Raw genomic sequence first — 16,961 nt, forward strand, 5'->3', positions numbered from 1 at the left:
CACTTTTTAGCGCGGACCCGACGTCCATATAATTGTAAGTCAGTGGTATTTTTATTGCATTGTACACAATATTATTTAGGTCTAAATGACTTCACATATTATGTAGATTGCGAAGTACATGGAATCTTAGGAGTTTATGATTCCTCAAGGTCTCCGAAATAAACAATCATTTCTTTTTTTAACTTATTTATTTAAAGTTTATTCGTTCTCCTGGCTGCGCAGGCGAGCGGCGGCGTTGGTGACCCTGATGCTGAGCTGCTGAGCGCGCTCCACGATGGTCTTGCGTTTTTTCGAGGAGACGCCGTGGGCGATCTCTGCGCAGTACTTCCTGTTCTGCATCATTAGGATCTCTAGCTCGCGGACATTGTGGACCAAGACCTGGGTACAAAACAAAAATTTTGTGTTGACATAGACGCTACAAACATCGAAATGAGGCGTCGAGTATATCACCAGAAATGGAGACGAAATGTCATTTCATTTGTTTGAAAATTATTCTGCCAAATCATTACGGTAAGAACTGCACTCCGATTTAATATTTAATTATCGATGAAATGAGATTCCGTTGATTTTGTAATTAGATGTTTTGACACCCCACAGTTAGAGACATTATCTTTATTACAATAAATACAGACTATTTTTGGAATATACGGAGACGTACACAGGTCAGTTGTTGGCGCTGTGCTATTTCAGCCTTCTGATTTGTGATTTCAGCGCAAACGAGAGTTGACATTTAAAAGTGATATCAGTACCATTTAAATGATGAATTGCCAGGGATGGATGGCCCTTATTTCTGGTTATGTACTCGATGAAATGTGATATAATAAACACTCATGAACGCACTTAGAGCAACGCTGAAAAAGGTTGAATTACGATAACAATGTTTTAGGAATGAATTGCATTGTAACATTTGATAAAATGTATTAACAATTAAGGCTATTATCATTATTATAATTAGAATGTATCTACCACTATGACCAAATAGCAATGTTGTTCATTTTGGAATAGGTTATGATAGATTTGCTGTAGCAAGGTTCAAATTGTAAAACTCTCATTGAGGAGAATAACACAGAGTGCCCTTGCATTCGGAGGTTCACTAATAAAATCCTAAAAATAACGCAGAATTTTTTCAAGTCTGGCTCATTTTGGCAACTACAGGTAAAAGACAGGGAGAAATGGAAGTCTCTGGAGGAGGGTTACGTCAAAAGACAAGCTGATTTTCATACAATACCTAGTCTGCAACTGCGCTTCTAAATATTGTATGAAAACAGGTAGTGACGTCATATAAGCGTCTAATTTGAAAGCACCCTTACTCATTCTGGAATCTGTCATAGAGATCAATCAATGTGATAATTTAAATCCATCAATGCAAATTATGCATCAATTACTACTAACGCACACACACACACTCACACTCAACATAGCCCCGCACTAGGGAAACCCTGTGTCGCGGGTGCCATGGACACACATATAGACAACCACAAATTACACCCAAACTCACGAGAGAAATAGTTATAGGCCATACAAATATTTCTCCCGGCCCGGGAATCGAACCTGGGACCTCTGCGTGGCAGTCCGGCACGGTAACCGTTCGGCCACAGAGGCAGTTACTAACAGTGTTCGTTAACATTCTACCTTACTTTAAAAAAATAGGAACATAAAATGTACTTTTGTCATCAAATGTACATTTTTAGATCTATTTTCATGGACATAAAGAATTATTTACTATCAGTAGAGGTGCTTGTGAAAGAGTTTGTCCAGGGTAGTACTGCCACCTTACCTATTTCTGGCGCCAAGCAGTAATGTCAGCATGACTGTCTTCCGGTTTTGAAGGGTAAGGGTGCTGGTGAAATTACAGGCACATGGGACTTGTCAACTTATGTCTCAGGGTGATGGGCGCGGTGGTAGTGCCCTTCAGATCTTTGCAATTAAAAGCTCTTGAGTGGCACTGTTACGGACTGGCGTGTAGCTCCCGTTACTTAATTTTAAAAAAACAAATTATTTTTAAGTCATGTAACAAATGTTGATGTTTATGATGCGAGTGATATAATTATAGTCTTCGAATCCATTTTAAACGAAATGTAATTAAAACGGCTTGGTTGAATTTCTAAAGTAATCACTCAATAAATCAAATAAGTAACACTTTCACGTATATTTCGAAGATTTTGACCTCTTTTCTCTTCTTCGGAGGTTCTATCGTCTATCTTTTTGGTAATATTATACATGCACTAATAAAATCCTAAAAATAACGCAGAATTATTTCAAGTCTGGCCCATTTTGGCAACAACAGGTAAAAGACAGGGAAAAATGGAAGTCTCTGGAGGAGGGTTACGTCAAAAGACAAGCTGATTTTCATACAATATCTAGTCTGCAACTGGATACTTTACTACTACACTTTTTCCAACAACGTTCATTTGAATAGCATCGTAAAACCGTATTTGAAAAATGGTAGTCAATAAGTGAGGTTATTTTTTAATTTTTTTTACGAATTGTCTATGGCTGCAAAGTGCTGTACGGAAAAAAGCATTCAGTTCATTCAATTAAACTTCAAATCGCAACCGAACGAGTATCGAAGTGTAAAGATGAAGAATTTGAAAAAAAAATTATTAGAAGAATTTAACATTAAGATTTTGGAAATTTGAAGTATGCTTTTATAGGTTATGTAATGAAAACCGCTAGTACGACTCAATTAAACAAACCTATTCATTCAATTACTTAAATTTGTAGTTGGCAGTAAAATTGGCCATTACCAAACTGTCTATGGTCGGGTCAATGACTTGTTTACTTTTTGTTTAAAATGGACTGAAACGAAGTATAGTCCTGCAAGGCTGTTAGTATTTAAAAAATAACGCTGTCTATTATTAGGGTTGTGTACTGCACTAGATACTGTGAACTTACCTTACGGAAACCATTGGGCAGCATGTGACGCGTTTTCTTGTTGGAGCCGTAACCAATGCTCGGCATCAGATACTGGCCCTTGAAACGTCTCCGCACCCTATTGTCAATACCTGTAATCATAATTATAAGAAAACAATGAATACCACAATTATAATTTATTTGCAGTGACGACCAAACCGATTACCTGGTGTCAAATTAGGAAATTCTTTGTACTATGCACTACAAAGAATACCTGAACAAGAATCAATTTAGAAGAGCGCATTTTTCAAATCGGTCCTAATGATAATACTATGTAACAAATGTTTTATTACAACAAAAACCAGACTAATGGAAGTATAACAGAGTAGGCTAAAATCGCTACACCTAAAATAAGCGAACAAACAGCTATATGTCTTCCTTCACCTGTAGCTAGTTATTTGCTTACTTAAGTACTGAACAACTTTTATGTATACAGTGAATAACTCTTATTTATATAGTGAACAACTTGTTAGCTTATTTATATAGTGAACAACTTGTTAGCTTCTTTATATAGTGAACAACTCTAATTTATATAGCGAACAACTTGTTAGCTTGTTTATATAGTGAACTACTCTTATTTATATAGCGAACAAGTTGTTCACATACTGTCTGTAGCAGTCTTCACTGAAAATCAGCAATGCTGAGTCTTTAACCTTTTTGTCCACACCACCCCATTGTATTTTCTATTAGTTTTTAAATATTGTGTTTCCTATGTTTTGTGGAGGAATAAATGTCTTTTTATTTATTAAATTTCATTTAAAACACAACAGGAAACCTTGGTGTTAAGGAAAACCTCATCTATAATATGTATAAAATTTGAGACATAAATACATTTCTATTTTTTTAATTATTTTTAAGCATTGACCTACCAACAAATGGACAATAGGTCAAATACAAAAAGCACGAAAAAATGTCGGACGTTAACCTATACAAATGTAGTGACATGTAACGAAATATAAAAAAACAATTACACAAACATTAAATTTAAATTGTGACGTCATTGCTGTACGGCCTAATTTTGCTTGCAACAATTTAAGGGCCCAAAAACACCATATTCAGCGTCTACTGGAAGCTTAACAAAATGCACCATATTTAGCTTCGCCTGAAAATTACTTGAACACAAGAGTAATGGAGTAGCCTTTCTCGGAAATATTAATTAATTTTCATATATATTATTATTTCAAATTTTGTACAAATTCACTTACAGATATAACAAAGAGTTGAGCAGATACATACATACAAATATTACTACAAATGTGAAAATAAGCATGTACTATAAGAAATGTACTGATATTCCAACTAAATATAAACTCAAATATCCGTAATTCCGAAAACCAATTTATAATAAAACCGTTACGCTTTCAAATAATTTTGATATTTTCACAAAGACAAAATTAGCTTTTGTTTTGTAATCTTCCAACAAAAATACATTTGTCAAATTTGACAAATGTATTTTTGTAGGATGTTTGTTGTGAATGTATTTTTGTGAAATGTTTTGGGCAAATGTATTTTCTGACTTCTGATAGGTAATCCCAAGCCGTAAAACAAGTACAACAATATTTTGTTAGTTATTGCTAATAAAAAAATCATTTTAAAAATAAGATGAAAATCAAAGCGACTCTATAGCTTCTTTGTCCTAAATATTTCAATCGCTTGTAGTTCGAACAATTGCAAATGACGAAGAAGTTTATATAAGCTTCTTGAAACTGAGATAATGGGTCTCTTTCCATCTTTTGCGCATACAATGTGAAGAAAAAGGACAGTTAGCTATTTGATTATTTTGTGTGATTTTGTAATTTATATTTACGATTCATTTATATATAAATTAAATACTATAAAACTATACAAAGTAGCACTTTTAAATGTGAACTGTGATAACACAATGTATTTGTTTAGTGAAAATATGATACAAATCCTGTTTTTACACTATACTGCAGTAATTTTTACAAGTTATTATTATTGGTACGGCATGATTGACAACCACGCTGTCAGTCAAACAAACGAAGACTGTTGCGCGATTGACACTCTGTATGCGATTTTAACGCCCTAACGGTGCGGACACTTTATAGCATGAACCCGACGTCCATTTATTGGTAGGTCAATGTTTTTAAGTAATTTCTTACAGCAGAAATTTAGGACTTGCAAAGGGATTTATTAACTCTTTTAATTTTTTTTAATGACTACCTGCAATTAAGAACAATTATAACCCATTTGTTGAGATACTTAACTAAATGTAAACAATCTTGATTCATCTTTTTATTGAAACAAATACTTTACAAATCAATAGGTATTAAAATAGGCATGCAATTTCATATGAAGCTTTACAGTATATCTATTTTGTATTTGAAGGTAAGTAAAAATAATTTTATAGGTGTAATTTCATTAACAAGCATCTCAACATAGTTTACATTTAGTTATGTACCCAACTAATGGACTATAGTCGGAAACAATCTAGGAGTTCATTCTTACATTTTCAAATCCATGGGTGATAGTGATATAAAAAAGTCAATGAACAAAATTAAATATTTCCATGAATATCATCATTAAATCTTCCTTCTTTCACTATAACATACTTAAGGATATATTTACATGTCTTCATAGATTAATAAAGTTTTTGATAACTTAATTATTTCCAGGGCTAAGCCGTACCTTGTAACAAATAACCTATACGAAATGCTGGTTAGAATTAAACGTAAATATTAATGGAGAATCTAGTTTTGGTGTAAAATGTAGGTTCTTATAAGCATAATTCAGTCCAAATAGCCTTATAGTCTAGAAGTCAGCGTGTAGAAGGAGATAATTAGACAGAATGGTTAGAAATTTTTTTCCATACCTCTGGGCTTGCGCCAGTTGCGTTTGAGTTTGTCATAGCGATCCGACTGGTGGCGGATAAATCTTTTCGTCCTTTTTTTGACGATCGTCGGCCTGTATACTGGTCTGATAGCCATTTTAATTTGTTTCTTCAAAGAAACGCGGCAGCGAAACCACGCGGTGACACGGCCGCACGAAAAGGAAGAAGAAGTAGATAATCACAAAAATTCCTAGAACTATGATGTGTTTTCATTGAACTGTCAAACTACAACCTTTATCTCTGGTTAAGGTTGTAATTGCACGAGCGACATAACGGGATACAAGCCGAAATATTTTTTTTGCTCAGGTAATGCATTCATCAAACACTAAATTGGAATTAAGTGTACTTAGAGATCAACGTTAGGTATAAATCAGGAAAGAAAATACATTAACGCCTGAAAATGACGCTATAACAACTAAATGATTGTTGTAAATCGAGTGTTGTTCATTGACTGATACTTAAAAATGCGTCTATTAGACTTACTTTCACCTATAAAATCACGATACATAAGATCAAGAAACCGGCGTGTTGGCGCAGTGCCATGCCAGCACAATTCAAAAGCGGGCTAGAGGAAAGATCATTGTTATCGCGAGATGTATATGAAATGTGAAATATTCTGTAACGCACATAAAATTACAGTTACAACACAAAACAGTAACTTAAGTATAAAAATAGTAGATAAATGTGCAGTAAGCGGCCTTATTGCTTTGTAGCAATTTCATCCACGCAACCTTCGGACAGAAATTTGGGTACGTAATAATATATGGTTGTTGCTATTCATCTAAAAAAAATGTTTGTACCTCAAATTCCAAATGTTGTGTGTCATTTCATGATTTGCGTCCTCTGTTTTAGGCAGAAAAGGGTTAAAATCCGGTTGGAACCTAAGGCAGCGGATCACATTTTTATCCACTGTCCACCTCGTTGTCGTCGTCCAATTAACACACACACAAATCAATATACTTATTTATGCACTTCCATATTCACAAATAAGATTCTGCACTTTATTCGTCTAATTGTTGTAATTTAGTATTTCTTAAAACTAATTTAAACATATTTACTTTATCAGTTAAGATTTATTAGTCGAACCGTTATAGTAAACCCAATTTTTTTTAACTTATATCTTACCATAAACAAAAATAAATGACATTTGTATCGTGCAATGAAAACAAAAATTTTCTCTATGCCACAGACGCCAAATGTCGCCATCGATCAATGACATTTTGTGAAGTTGAATTTATTGATATAAAGCGTTAATGTAAATAATAAACAATTTCCACATTAAAGTCGGCTTCCAGTCGATATGTATGCCAAGGGCAAAGGCTCTACGGTGCCTTCGGACGCTCAGGCTCGCGAGAAGTTGGCGCTATACGTCTACGAATATTTACTCCATGTCGGCGCACAGAAAGCAGCACAGACTTTCCTCTCGGAGATTCGATGGGAGAAGAATATAACGCTTGGTGAGCCGCCGGGGTTCCTGCACTCCTGGTGGTGTGTTTTCTGGGACCTTTACTGCGCGGCGCCGGAGCGAAGAGATACTTGCGAGCACTCATCTGAAGCGAAGGCTTTCCACGATTATGGTTTCGTAAATTCTGGCTATGGAGTCAATGGAATCGGTCACAACGCCGGCCCGGCGCCTCCTAACGACGGTACGTAACCTATTTACGGCTAAAACCTATAATTTTTAGTAAAAATTGTAGTTTTTTTTTGTTTCACATTTCTAGGCCAAGAGAGGCCTTATCAGCTAAGTAAATATCGCGAGGCGTTAACAACGATGCACTATGTTTGCTTTGTTAGATTTGCATAATCTTGTCCAAGGGTTTGAGTGAAAACATGGAGTTTTCTTGTCCAATAAAATTATGTTTCACTCATTACCAGTGGCCGGAATAGGCTGTTCCAAATGAGCATCTAGATACAAGGAATGACATAGAGTTGTTAAAACCACCAAAATAACTTTTTCAAATTCAAGAGATAGTTTTACTGCATTGTTGGATAAAACCACTCACTATAGAGGCTGAAATTTGATGGTCAAATGTCTGTTTTAAATAGCAAAAGAGAGAGCACAAAATTATCTTTTAAAAGCAATTAAATTTAGTTAACGTGTTTGAGTTATCAGAACTCACCCTAATGGTGCATAGCTGAAATATCAAACAATTTAAATATTCTAAAACTGGGTTATGATTTTTTATGATATCTCAAAAAAAATTTTCGTCTCCTGGCGCATTCTAGTTAGCTGACAGCAGGACTTACCTTTCACCAATGCAAACATTTTTAATATTTAGTGATTATATATGTATAATTCATTAATATTTGATGGTTTTTAACCACTCCATGTTACTTCTTGTATCTATATGTAGACATTTAACTGCTCATTTGGAAATCTATGCACAGTTGCGAACTGTAGGCCTGGTGCTAAGATAGAACTGCCCATTTGGACATAGTTAACATCTTAAAGATCAGCATGAAGGATCTGAACACAGTCAAAGAAGTTATGACGTAAGAAGTAAATCACAAGTGGTTTAGTTATTCCAAACCATATTAAAACTATTACACATATGTACTTATTGTTTAAGGACTCATCACATAGAGAGTCTGAAAAAGAAAAAAATTTGTGTTATGAACCTTCTGGACGTACATATTTTGTCACAAAATTCTTGTAAGGCAATTCATAGATTATTTTTTATTATTATTATTAACCTATACTATACTGACATTCAATTATATTGACAACTATATTCATAAATTACTTAAACTATAACATCAGCGCAACCTGAAGACGCATAGGTCTCCCCCAGCTCTATCCATCTGGCTCTGTCCCTTGTTCGTCTAGTCCATAGAGGTCCTGCTATTTTTTTAAAGTCATCACACCATCTTTTAAGGGGACGACCTCTTTTCCTCTTGGCATTTTCTCTTGGTAGCCATTCTGTTACCTTTCTGGTGCACTTTTCTATTTTTTCCCTGTACATGTGGCCAGTCCACTTCCATTTTAGTGTTTTGATTTTTGTGGTGAAACCCTCCAATTTATAGATACTTAACCCTTAATTAGTTGCACCAAAAAAGTTACACAATTGGTTGTGGGGTGTGCAACACCCCAAATTAGAATTGTGAAATAAAATATGAAATACATGTAAAATAACACTTTTTTTATAACTTATGGCTTTTCTGACTTATAAAACATTTTATAAATAAAAAAACAATATGTAAAACCCAATTTTTTTCATCACAATCTTGGCAGACTAGAATCATTGTGATTATTGCATACATGGTTTTTCATTTGAACCATTCCTTTTACGTTCATACAAAAATAAATATAATAATTTGAATAGATCACTTTAAAACAGTAAAAAACAGACATTATGTATGTCTTCATTTTTCTGCTTTGCTATGCTTATTTTAAATTGTTATTATTATTAGGGTGGCTTCATTCGGGGCATATGTGGCCCCTTACCGTGACCATTAGCTGACCTATTTTTTTTTTATAATCTTCTATTTTTAGTAAGGCCTGTAACACTTGGGTGTCAATGTCGGCCTTGTGATGTCAATCCCTGAGGACTATATCACTCCGCTATATCGCGTCGCCTTGTCTGAAAGACAAGACCTCACATATGAGTACAGAGTTTTAGCACTCTTTGTCAATGGTTCACTCAACATGACGTTCAACTCCCCAACCTGCCAAACATCCCCCAATCGAAATTGGATTCTCAGAGCCACATAATGCCCACATTCCATTAAGTGCAGCACATACATCAGCTGATCTATATGATCACTACTAATTACAGTTCAGAGCCAAGGCCGACAGCATTGAAGAACTGAAGGAATTTCCTGGCTCCGACAGATTCAATGTTCTCTGGCCTTCCCAGTAAGGAGCTTCGTACGCCCATCAGGGGGTAACATTGGGTGAGAGGATGAGCTGGATTGCATCCGCCTCATGGCGGAATCTACACTCTATTCTCTATCTGCCCAATATTTGACATATGCTTGTTCAAACCAAAGTGTCCTGTAAGGAGTCTAGTGATCGTTTGGATGCCATTCCTCTCCAATGACAGTGCTTCTCTACAGTGTTTGGTACTGTAGGCGGCTATCAGGGCTTATAAATGCTCAAGACCCCTACTCTGTAGCCCCACTTCTCGGGGGACGCATGTGCTCTTGTTCAGCAGTGTGAGTTTTGCCAGCTTTGCCAGGCTGTATACTATCTCTATAAAGGGTCTATCAGGTCCAACAATGGTTTCCCTAGCACCAACCTGTGCCATTTTTTGCAATTCCCTCAATGTCAGAGTGACCTGAAACCCACCGCAGTACCACTTTCTTGAAATAGTTAACATTGAAATGTTCTCCAAATGTACTCAGCAGAACAGGAATAAAAATTCGATTACTATACATTTTTGCAAATGTAAATTAGATAAAAACGTTATTCACTTCCATGACAACCTATTTACTATAATAAACTAAAACTTGTGTAAGTTTTAGTTTATTATAGTAAATTAATAAAATTATTATTATTAATATTATACTGCTAAAAATAACAAACAACAGAAGAAACTTACAACTTTAGAACTAATTAAACTAAATGCTTTTGGAAGTCATGGCAGTGAAGGAGCTGACTCAGCATAAATGCCACGATTACCCACGTCGATAATGTTTTACCAGGACCCTATCAAGGGAGATGCCACTCATCATCGCAGACAGTCCTAAATTAAGGCACTGCTTCACCACAGTTGTAATATGTCTCTACTAGAAGGAGATCAAAACAGTCAAAGCCAGGAGAATACCTAACTTCTTTAATTCTGCTCATCTAGGATCTGAATTCAAATTAATAGTAATTACATTAGATACATTGCTGTTTCCGCCATATAGAGTTCCTACGCAGGCCCTGAACATAGCCAGAAATGAAAAAACTTTACCTACAATATTATTAAAGAATGTTCTAGTGACACTTTTTCATTTCTTTACTATTCAGGTCAAAATTAAACATTTCTCTCTTTAAAAGTAAAAAATAGCATTTGTTAACAAATTTGATTGCTTTAGTGACCTAGTTTCGCATTTCCAGATTAGGATTCTGATATTAATATGTTCCATAAACAAATAAAACACAAATTTAAATCTAATATGTGTGCCTACCTACTGGAAAAGCTGAAACTTTCTGGTTTTCCATATAACAAATAGAAGTAGAGTTATGCTTTCTTTTTTCTTAAAAAAAACTAACTTTAAATGGCGCTCCAACAATATTTTCCAAATGCATGTTAGACATTTTACCTTTCCAGTATCGAATTGGTTGATTTCAAATTAATTGTGTATAATATATGTTCGTTGTTTTTAGGCATGGGTGGCGGCGGTATGCCACCAGGTTTCTTCCCCAACTCTTCACTACGACCATCTCCTCCGGCACCGCACCCTGGCTCCCAGCCGTCGCCTCACGGCCCCAACCCACAACTGATGGGAACAGGGCAGCCGTTCATCGGACCATGGTACTCGAGTGGACCACGCGGAGCTGTCAGAATGGGGATGGGCAACGATTTTAATGGACCACCAGGTGTGTACAGACATTTGATGTTAATTATCACAGTAAAATTGTAATTGTGCACTCTAGCTGTCAAATCGTGCAATGGGGACTACTTTAAAATGTCAAAGTGGCGTTTTGGTTTAAATTTTTTTTGTGTTGTGTCATCCAGATGTCACCTGTGACCATGGGAACTGTAAAGAGCCGGAAGCGTTGGTTTGTTTGAAACCAACAACAAATATACGCGAATAATCGCGAAAACCTAAGAACTCGATACCAATTTAAAAAGTTCATTTCCTGATTTGGTCCTACCGGGAATGAAACCTGGGATCGTCTCATCAGCGCCCACAATATAGACCATTGAGCTACTGCGGTCGTTAAAGTATTGGATTTGAAGCTACTTAAACACGTATGTCTGACATGTGCAGGGCAAGGCATGATGGGCAACTCGATGGAGCGCGGCGGCGTAGGCGCCGGCGGTGTGGGCGGCGGGCTACTGGGCGGGCCGCGCATGACGCCGCCGCGCCCCGGCATGGGCCCCATGAGCCCGGGTGCGTACGCGCAGGGCATGCGCGGCCCTCCGCCGCAGGGACCAGGTCAGTACCACGTCTCTGTCAAGGGCGACGATAAAAACCCTTTTCACTCGGGTACTTAATTGTTATCGTCAATAGATGGCGCCACTGGTACGATATATCGAGTTTCTAATTCATCATCGGCTTTGAGTGCTATTGTGATCTATTTTCGTGCCTGACTATGTGTGATTCACGGAAAGACGGACACGGACTGATAGATGAGGGGTTCGTGGTGTTTTATATGACTATTTATGTTGTTTGTTCTGGTTGCTTGACCGAATCGGTGTAGTAAAGAAGATGGAAGTAGATTAATTGGCTACTCCGCGAACCCAGTGAAGATCGTGCAATGTTGATTATTTTTTCATGCAGTTAATAAAAAAAAAATCTACACATCTACGCAGCTATTTTGCACGATTTAACCATCACTGGGTTCGCGGAATAGCAAATTAATTTACTACCATTTTTATTAACATGAACTTCCGCAAAGTAACGCCTGAATTTATTAATTAGTAAATAAGATTTGTGCCTCTAGTATGAGATTACATTGACTTTACAGGCACATGGGACTTGTCGACTTATGTCTCTGAGTGACAGGTGCAGTGGCAGTGCCCTAAGATTTTTGCGATATAAAGCTCAAAGTAACACTGCAACTGTCATGGACAGGCATGTAGCTCACCACCAGCCACACGACTTGTTCGTTCCTTCACTTAATGTTATAAAAAGAAGGCAGTTATCGCTAGCGACCGCGTAAAATGTTTGTACACAAAATGTTGTTGCTTCTTGTGACCGCTAGGAGCCCTGAATAATTTGCCATATAAAATTGTGACTCTATTTACGCGGTCGCTAGCGACATCTGTTACGGTTAACTTGTGGTTAAGGCACTGTACTTCGACATTTTGCATTTTTCTTCTCAGGTACCATTTTCTAAACTTACTAAGTTAGGACAGTATGCTGTATGACTCTCGATTTTGAACTGTTGTCCTTATGTATTATTGACCAAAAAGCGACATCTACATCAGTTGAGGTACCTGTAAAGGTGCTGGCTGCGGTGAAGAGGGTTCTAAAATCTCTCACTAGATGTAACTAGCAGTACAGAATGCCGAAAAGTCCAGTACAAAGAACATCGAGTATATAACCAGAAATCGAGACGAAATGTCATTTTGTTTGTATGAAAACTATTCTGCCAAATCATTACGGTGACAACTGTGCTCCGATTAACCAGCCCGAATTCGAAACAATTGACGGGTGTCGTCAATTGTTTCACTTCAAATCGACCAGTGGACGAAAATTGCAAAATTACATATCTAATATTTAATTAACGATAAAATTTGATCCTGTTTGTTTTGTAATTAGATGTATTGCTGTTTTTCCCACACCAGCGAATAGTACAGTACGCCATTGTTAGAGATATTATTTATTACAATAAATAAAGAATATTGTTTTGGAATATACGGATACGTACACACAGGCCAGTTGTTGGCGCTGTCTATATTTCAGTGCAAACGAGAGTTGATATTTATAAGTGAAGTATCACTGATGAGTTACCAGGAATGTATGGAACTTATTTCGTCTCTAATTCTGGTTATATACTCGATGCCGCGAACTAAGCTAACCGAGCTAACTAAACTAACCCAACGATCCCGCTAGCTATGTAAAATATGTCGCCCTTCTGCCGCCCTTCACCCCCGCACGTGTCCATAGTCACCACTTACTACGTATTTCCTTAGTTTTGCTTTACATGCAACTATGTGAGCTAGATTAACTTAGCTAGCTTCGTTCGCGGTGTGGTCTGCGCTTTAGGTAAGTACACGGTAAAAACAGATTACTTAGAAAAAGACAAAATTCTTTTTATGAAGACAAATTTATTAAATCCAACAAAACGATTCTCTCCCTATAGACGCTAGAGAATAATTACTTGATAATAGTAAAAAAACGTCTCAAAAGTGTATTTTCGTTACAAGACAAAAATATTTAATCCAAGAGCAAATTAATTTACTTCAAGTCACAAAGCCACTCTAGATTCAACAAAATATTTATTTGTTACTAGAAATGTCCGATTTTGATTTAAAAAAAAAGAATGAAAAATTGAGAGGTACTTAATTATTTGACTGAAGATTTATGTTTTCTAATATCAAAAAGGATAAATTTACAGGGTTATGGACCCAACAGTGCCAAACCTTAAAGTAGCAGAAATAGGATGGAAATATGGAATCCTCTCAAATACTTGAGGACCATCCAGTGCCGTATAAATGCTACAGCGGCAGAAAGCACTAACATTTCCAAATCTATGAGATGACTTTATACTATTGAAGTTAACAAAACGATAGCGCGTTTCAGAGTACATCTAATGCCATCTAGCAGTGGCGTGATGGAACTAATTGCATGTTATGCTTGTTACAAGTGTATATAGTTTGATTTCATGCTGTAACCAAATTTCTTGAATTATGACTATAAAGAACACCCTAACAAACTAGAGATACTACGTATTGTTTCTTTGGATAAATGACTGTTTATGATTACAAGCACAAGTAAAAGTAATCGTTACCGCGTGCGCCTTCGGCGACATGTCACGACAAGATTGACTATGAAAACGCAACGAAATGTTGCTTTAAGAATATACTCTAGAATTTAGAATATTAATCTGAATAGAAAACTACTTCTTTTTTTGTTTAAGAATATATTTTCTTAAAATACACCCAAGAAATTTTGAATTCATTTAAGATTATTTAAATTTGATGTAAGAGGTAAAAATTTCTTGATATAAGTAATGTCCAATTAATTGATTAGAAATGAAATAAAATCTTGAAGTGAACGTATTTGTCTCAAAGTTAGAATAAAGTTAAGAGTAAAATTGTATTAGAAAAAGATAAGCCGTATTTTTGTAGTGACAATATTTTATTACTTTTAATAAATATTTTTTCAGAATTAGCAAATATTTTGAGAAATTGCTCTTTCTTATTAGTAGAAATCCTTTTTTTCTGTGTAATTGGCTCTAAAAGTGTGTTAATTTATTAGCGCCCTATATATAACAAAACAAATTAAATAGCGTGACGAAATACTTTCATAGATTTCTCATAGATGGCGCTACGGCTAAAAAGTCGTTGAAAACCAAATACAAAGATCCGACAAACAAGTACATGCAAAAAGTCGTGAAGTTCGGTGGTTCGTCCCGTGGCGTAGTTAACATAGCGTCTGCCACGGTTTGCTAGAAGACGTCGGTTCGAATCCGGCCGGAATTTTTTCTAAGCGTTAATAATTATAAAACTAGTGGAGTAATTTTCCAAAAAAATAATAATTGAACATCGATTCGATACAAATTTAAAAACAAATTAAAATTAAAAAAAATCTCAGTGCAGAGAACTAAAAAAACCGACCTCAAAAGTTCGTTTAAAAAATTACATCTATTTGCCAAGTTTTAATGGAATCGCTTACCGGAAAGCACGCGAAACCGGATTCATACCCTAGTTTGCCACCCTTAGAGGTGGAATATTTTCGTCAAATTTAAATATATTCTATCTATCTATCTATCTATATATGGTGAAATGAAACTTGTCAACATATGTCTCAGGGTGACGGGCGCAATGGCAGTGCCCTCAGATATTTGCGATTTAAAGCTCTGAGTGGCACTGCAACTGTTATGGACAGGCGTGTTGCTTACCATCAGGCGCACGACGTGTTTCTTTCCGTCACTTGATATTATAAAAATAAAATAATTAAATAAATACGACCACCACTGAGGGTACTGTGGTATTCATTCACGATGACTTTACATCGAATAATGTTGATTATATTTATATTAAACTTGTTACAAACAGGTATGTAAAATAGTTGTAATATCAGAACTGGACAGTATTAATAAAAAAATCATAACCGCCTCTCCCAATTAAAAAAAAACTAAATTAATCTTTTAGGCCATGGGAGATGTGAGAGTCTCTAAAAAAACGGACCTCAAAAGTGCGTGGGGTTACATCTATTTGCCAAGTTTTATTAATATCCGTTAGCGGAAAGTGCGAAAAGCCGGATTCATGGGGGGGGATTGAAAACCTTTTTTTTTTAATAGATTAATAAAATACATAATTGACTTACAATTATATGGACGTCGGGTCCGCGCTAAAAAGTGTCCGAACTTATAGGGCGTTAAAATCGTATACAGAGCGTCATTCACGCTTTAGTCTTCGTTTGTTCGACTGACAGCGAAGCAAGCATAATTAGACAGTACTGCGATGACATTACAAATTTAAATTCAACGTTTTAGCTTTTTCATATTCCTTTACATGTCACTACGTTTAAATAGGTTTACTTGGGACATTTTTTTCGTGGTTTTTGTATTAGACCCGTCGTCCATTTATTTGTAAGTCAATGGTCCCAAGCTGTTGTTCCCAGATTAAGGTACGCTGCATACGCAGTCCGCAGAATACGTGAGCTTACCGATGTTAGTACTGCTAGACTAGTTTACTTTAGTTACTTCCATAGTATAATGTCCTACGGGATTCTCATGTGGGGTAAAGCGACAGACATTCAAACCATACTTGTATTGCAAAAACGAACGATTCGTTTGGATTTTTGGATTGGTACATAATTTTAATGGGAAAGAAGATATCCATAATATTAACATTAGAGCTAAGTCGAAAGTCATGGTACCACGATTTCGTTTAACCAAGGTAAACAATTCTTTTACGGGGAACTGTTTACGTTTTTACTATAAGATTCCGGAGCATATATTAAGTTTATAATTTCCTCAGTTTAAAAGTTACATTAAAAGTATTTTAATTGAAAAGTCATATTAAAAAATTGAAGACTACGTGTTACATAAAAATGTATGGAAGGACGAAATGGCTGCAGAATCCACACAAATTTGATTTAAAGTGTGTGCATAGCACTTAAGTTTATTTGAAAAAGCAATCCCTGGAGTTTCTTTCTCGTTCTTCTCAGGGAAGTCAGTGTAGTGAACGAGCAGTAGCTTAAATGTGACGTTTTCAAGTGTAAATTTAATTTACCTATGGAATAAATGATTCGTTGACTTTGTTAAACCATTTAAATGTCGAAAATTTAAACACGGTCGACCCGTCAACATCATAGACATTCTTTATTCCGTTTCCGTTTTGTGTTGCGTAGGATTCGCGTCTGGTGC

General features: G+C 36.0%; 2 protein-coding genes across 4 annotated transcripts in view; one reads left to right on the plus strand and one right to left on the minus strand.

Annotated features, from left to right (window-relative positions):
- Window positions 1-169: 169 nt before the first annotated feature.
- LOC113240534 (60S ribosomal protein L32) lies at window positions 170-5,927 on the minus strand. The gene is made up of 3 exons (XM_026477864.1): window positions 5,747-5,927; window positions 2,896-3,005; window positions 170-378 (listed from the first exon to the last, which is right to left on the minus strand). The coding sequence occupies exons 1-3, from the start codon at window positions 5,859-5,861 to the stop codon at window positions 199-201; spliced, it is 405 nt and encodes a 134-aa protein (XP_026333649.1). The 5' UTR covers window positions 5,862-5,927; the 3' UTR covers window positions 170-198.
- Window positions 5,928-7,064: 1,137 nt separating this feature from the next.
- Window positions 7,065-16,961, plus strand: part of LOC113240537 (single-stranded DNA-binding protein 3) — a 28,991-nt gene continuing 19,094 nt past the window's right edge. For all 3 annotated transcript variants that reach the window (XM_026477869.1, XM_026477870.1, XM_026477871.1), the window contains exons 1-3: window positions 7,065-7,410; window positions 11,079-11,291; window positions 11,687-11,854. In XM_026477869.1, the coding sequence (XP_026333654.1) occupies window positions 7,065-7,410; window positions 11,079-11,291; window positions 11,687-11,854 (727 nt within the window). The remainder of the gene's footprint in view (window positions 7,411-11,078; window positions 11,292-11,686; window positions 11,855-16,961) is intronic.

Source organism: Hyposmocoma kahamanoa, unplaced genomic scaffold (genome assembly GCF_003589595.1).
Source record: "Hyposmocoma kahamanoa isolate Upper Pololo Valley unplaced genomic scaffold, ASM358959v1 148, whole genome shotgun sequence".
Classification (NCBI taxonomy): Eukaryota; Metazoa; Arthropoda; class Insecta; order Lepidoptera; family Cosmopterigidae; genus Hyposmocoma; species Hyposmocoma kahamanoa.

Bases quoted from the DNA above. Each gene is read 5' to 3' on its own strand.
- LOC113240534 (XM_026477864.1), bottom strand. From the start codon at position 5,861: ATGGCTATCAGACCAGTATACAGGCCGACGATCGTCAAAAAAAGGACG. The intron at 3,006-5,746 runs GTATGGAAAAAA...TTATGATTACAG, and splicing joins CAACTGGCGCAAGCCCAGAG to GTATTGACAATAGGGTGCGG. The intron at 379-2,895 runs GTAAGTTCACAG...TTTTGTACCCAG, and splicing joins TGCCCAATGGTTTCCGTAAG to GTCTTGGTCCACAATGTCCG.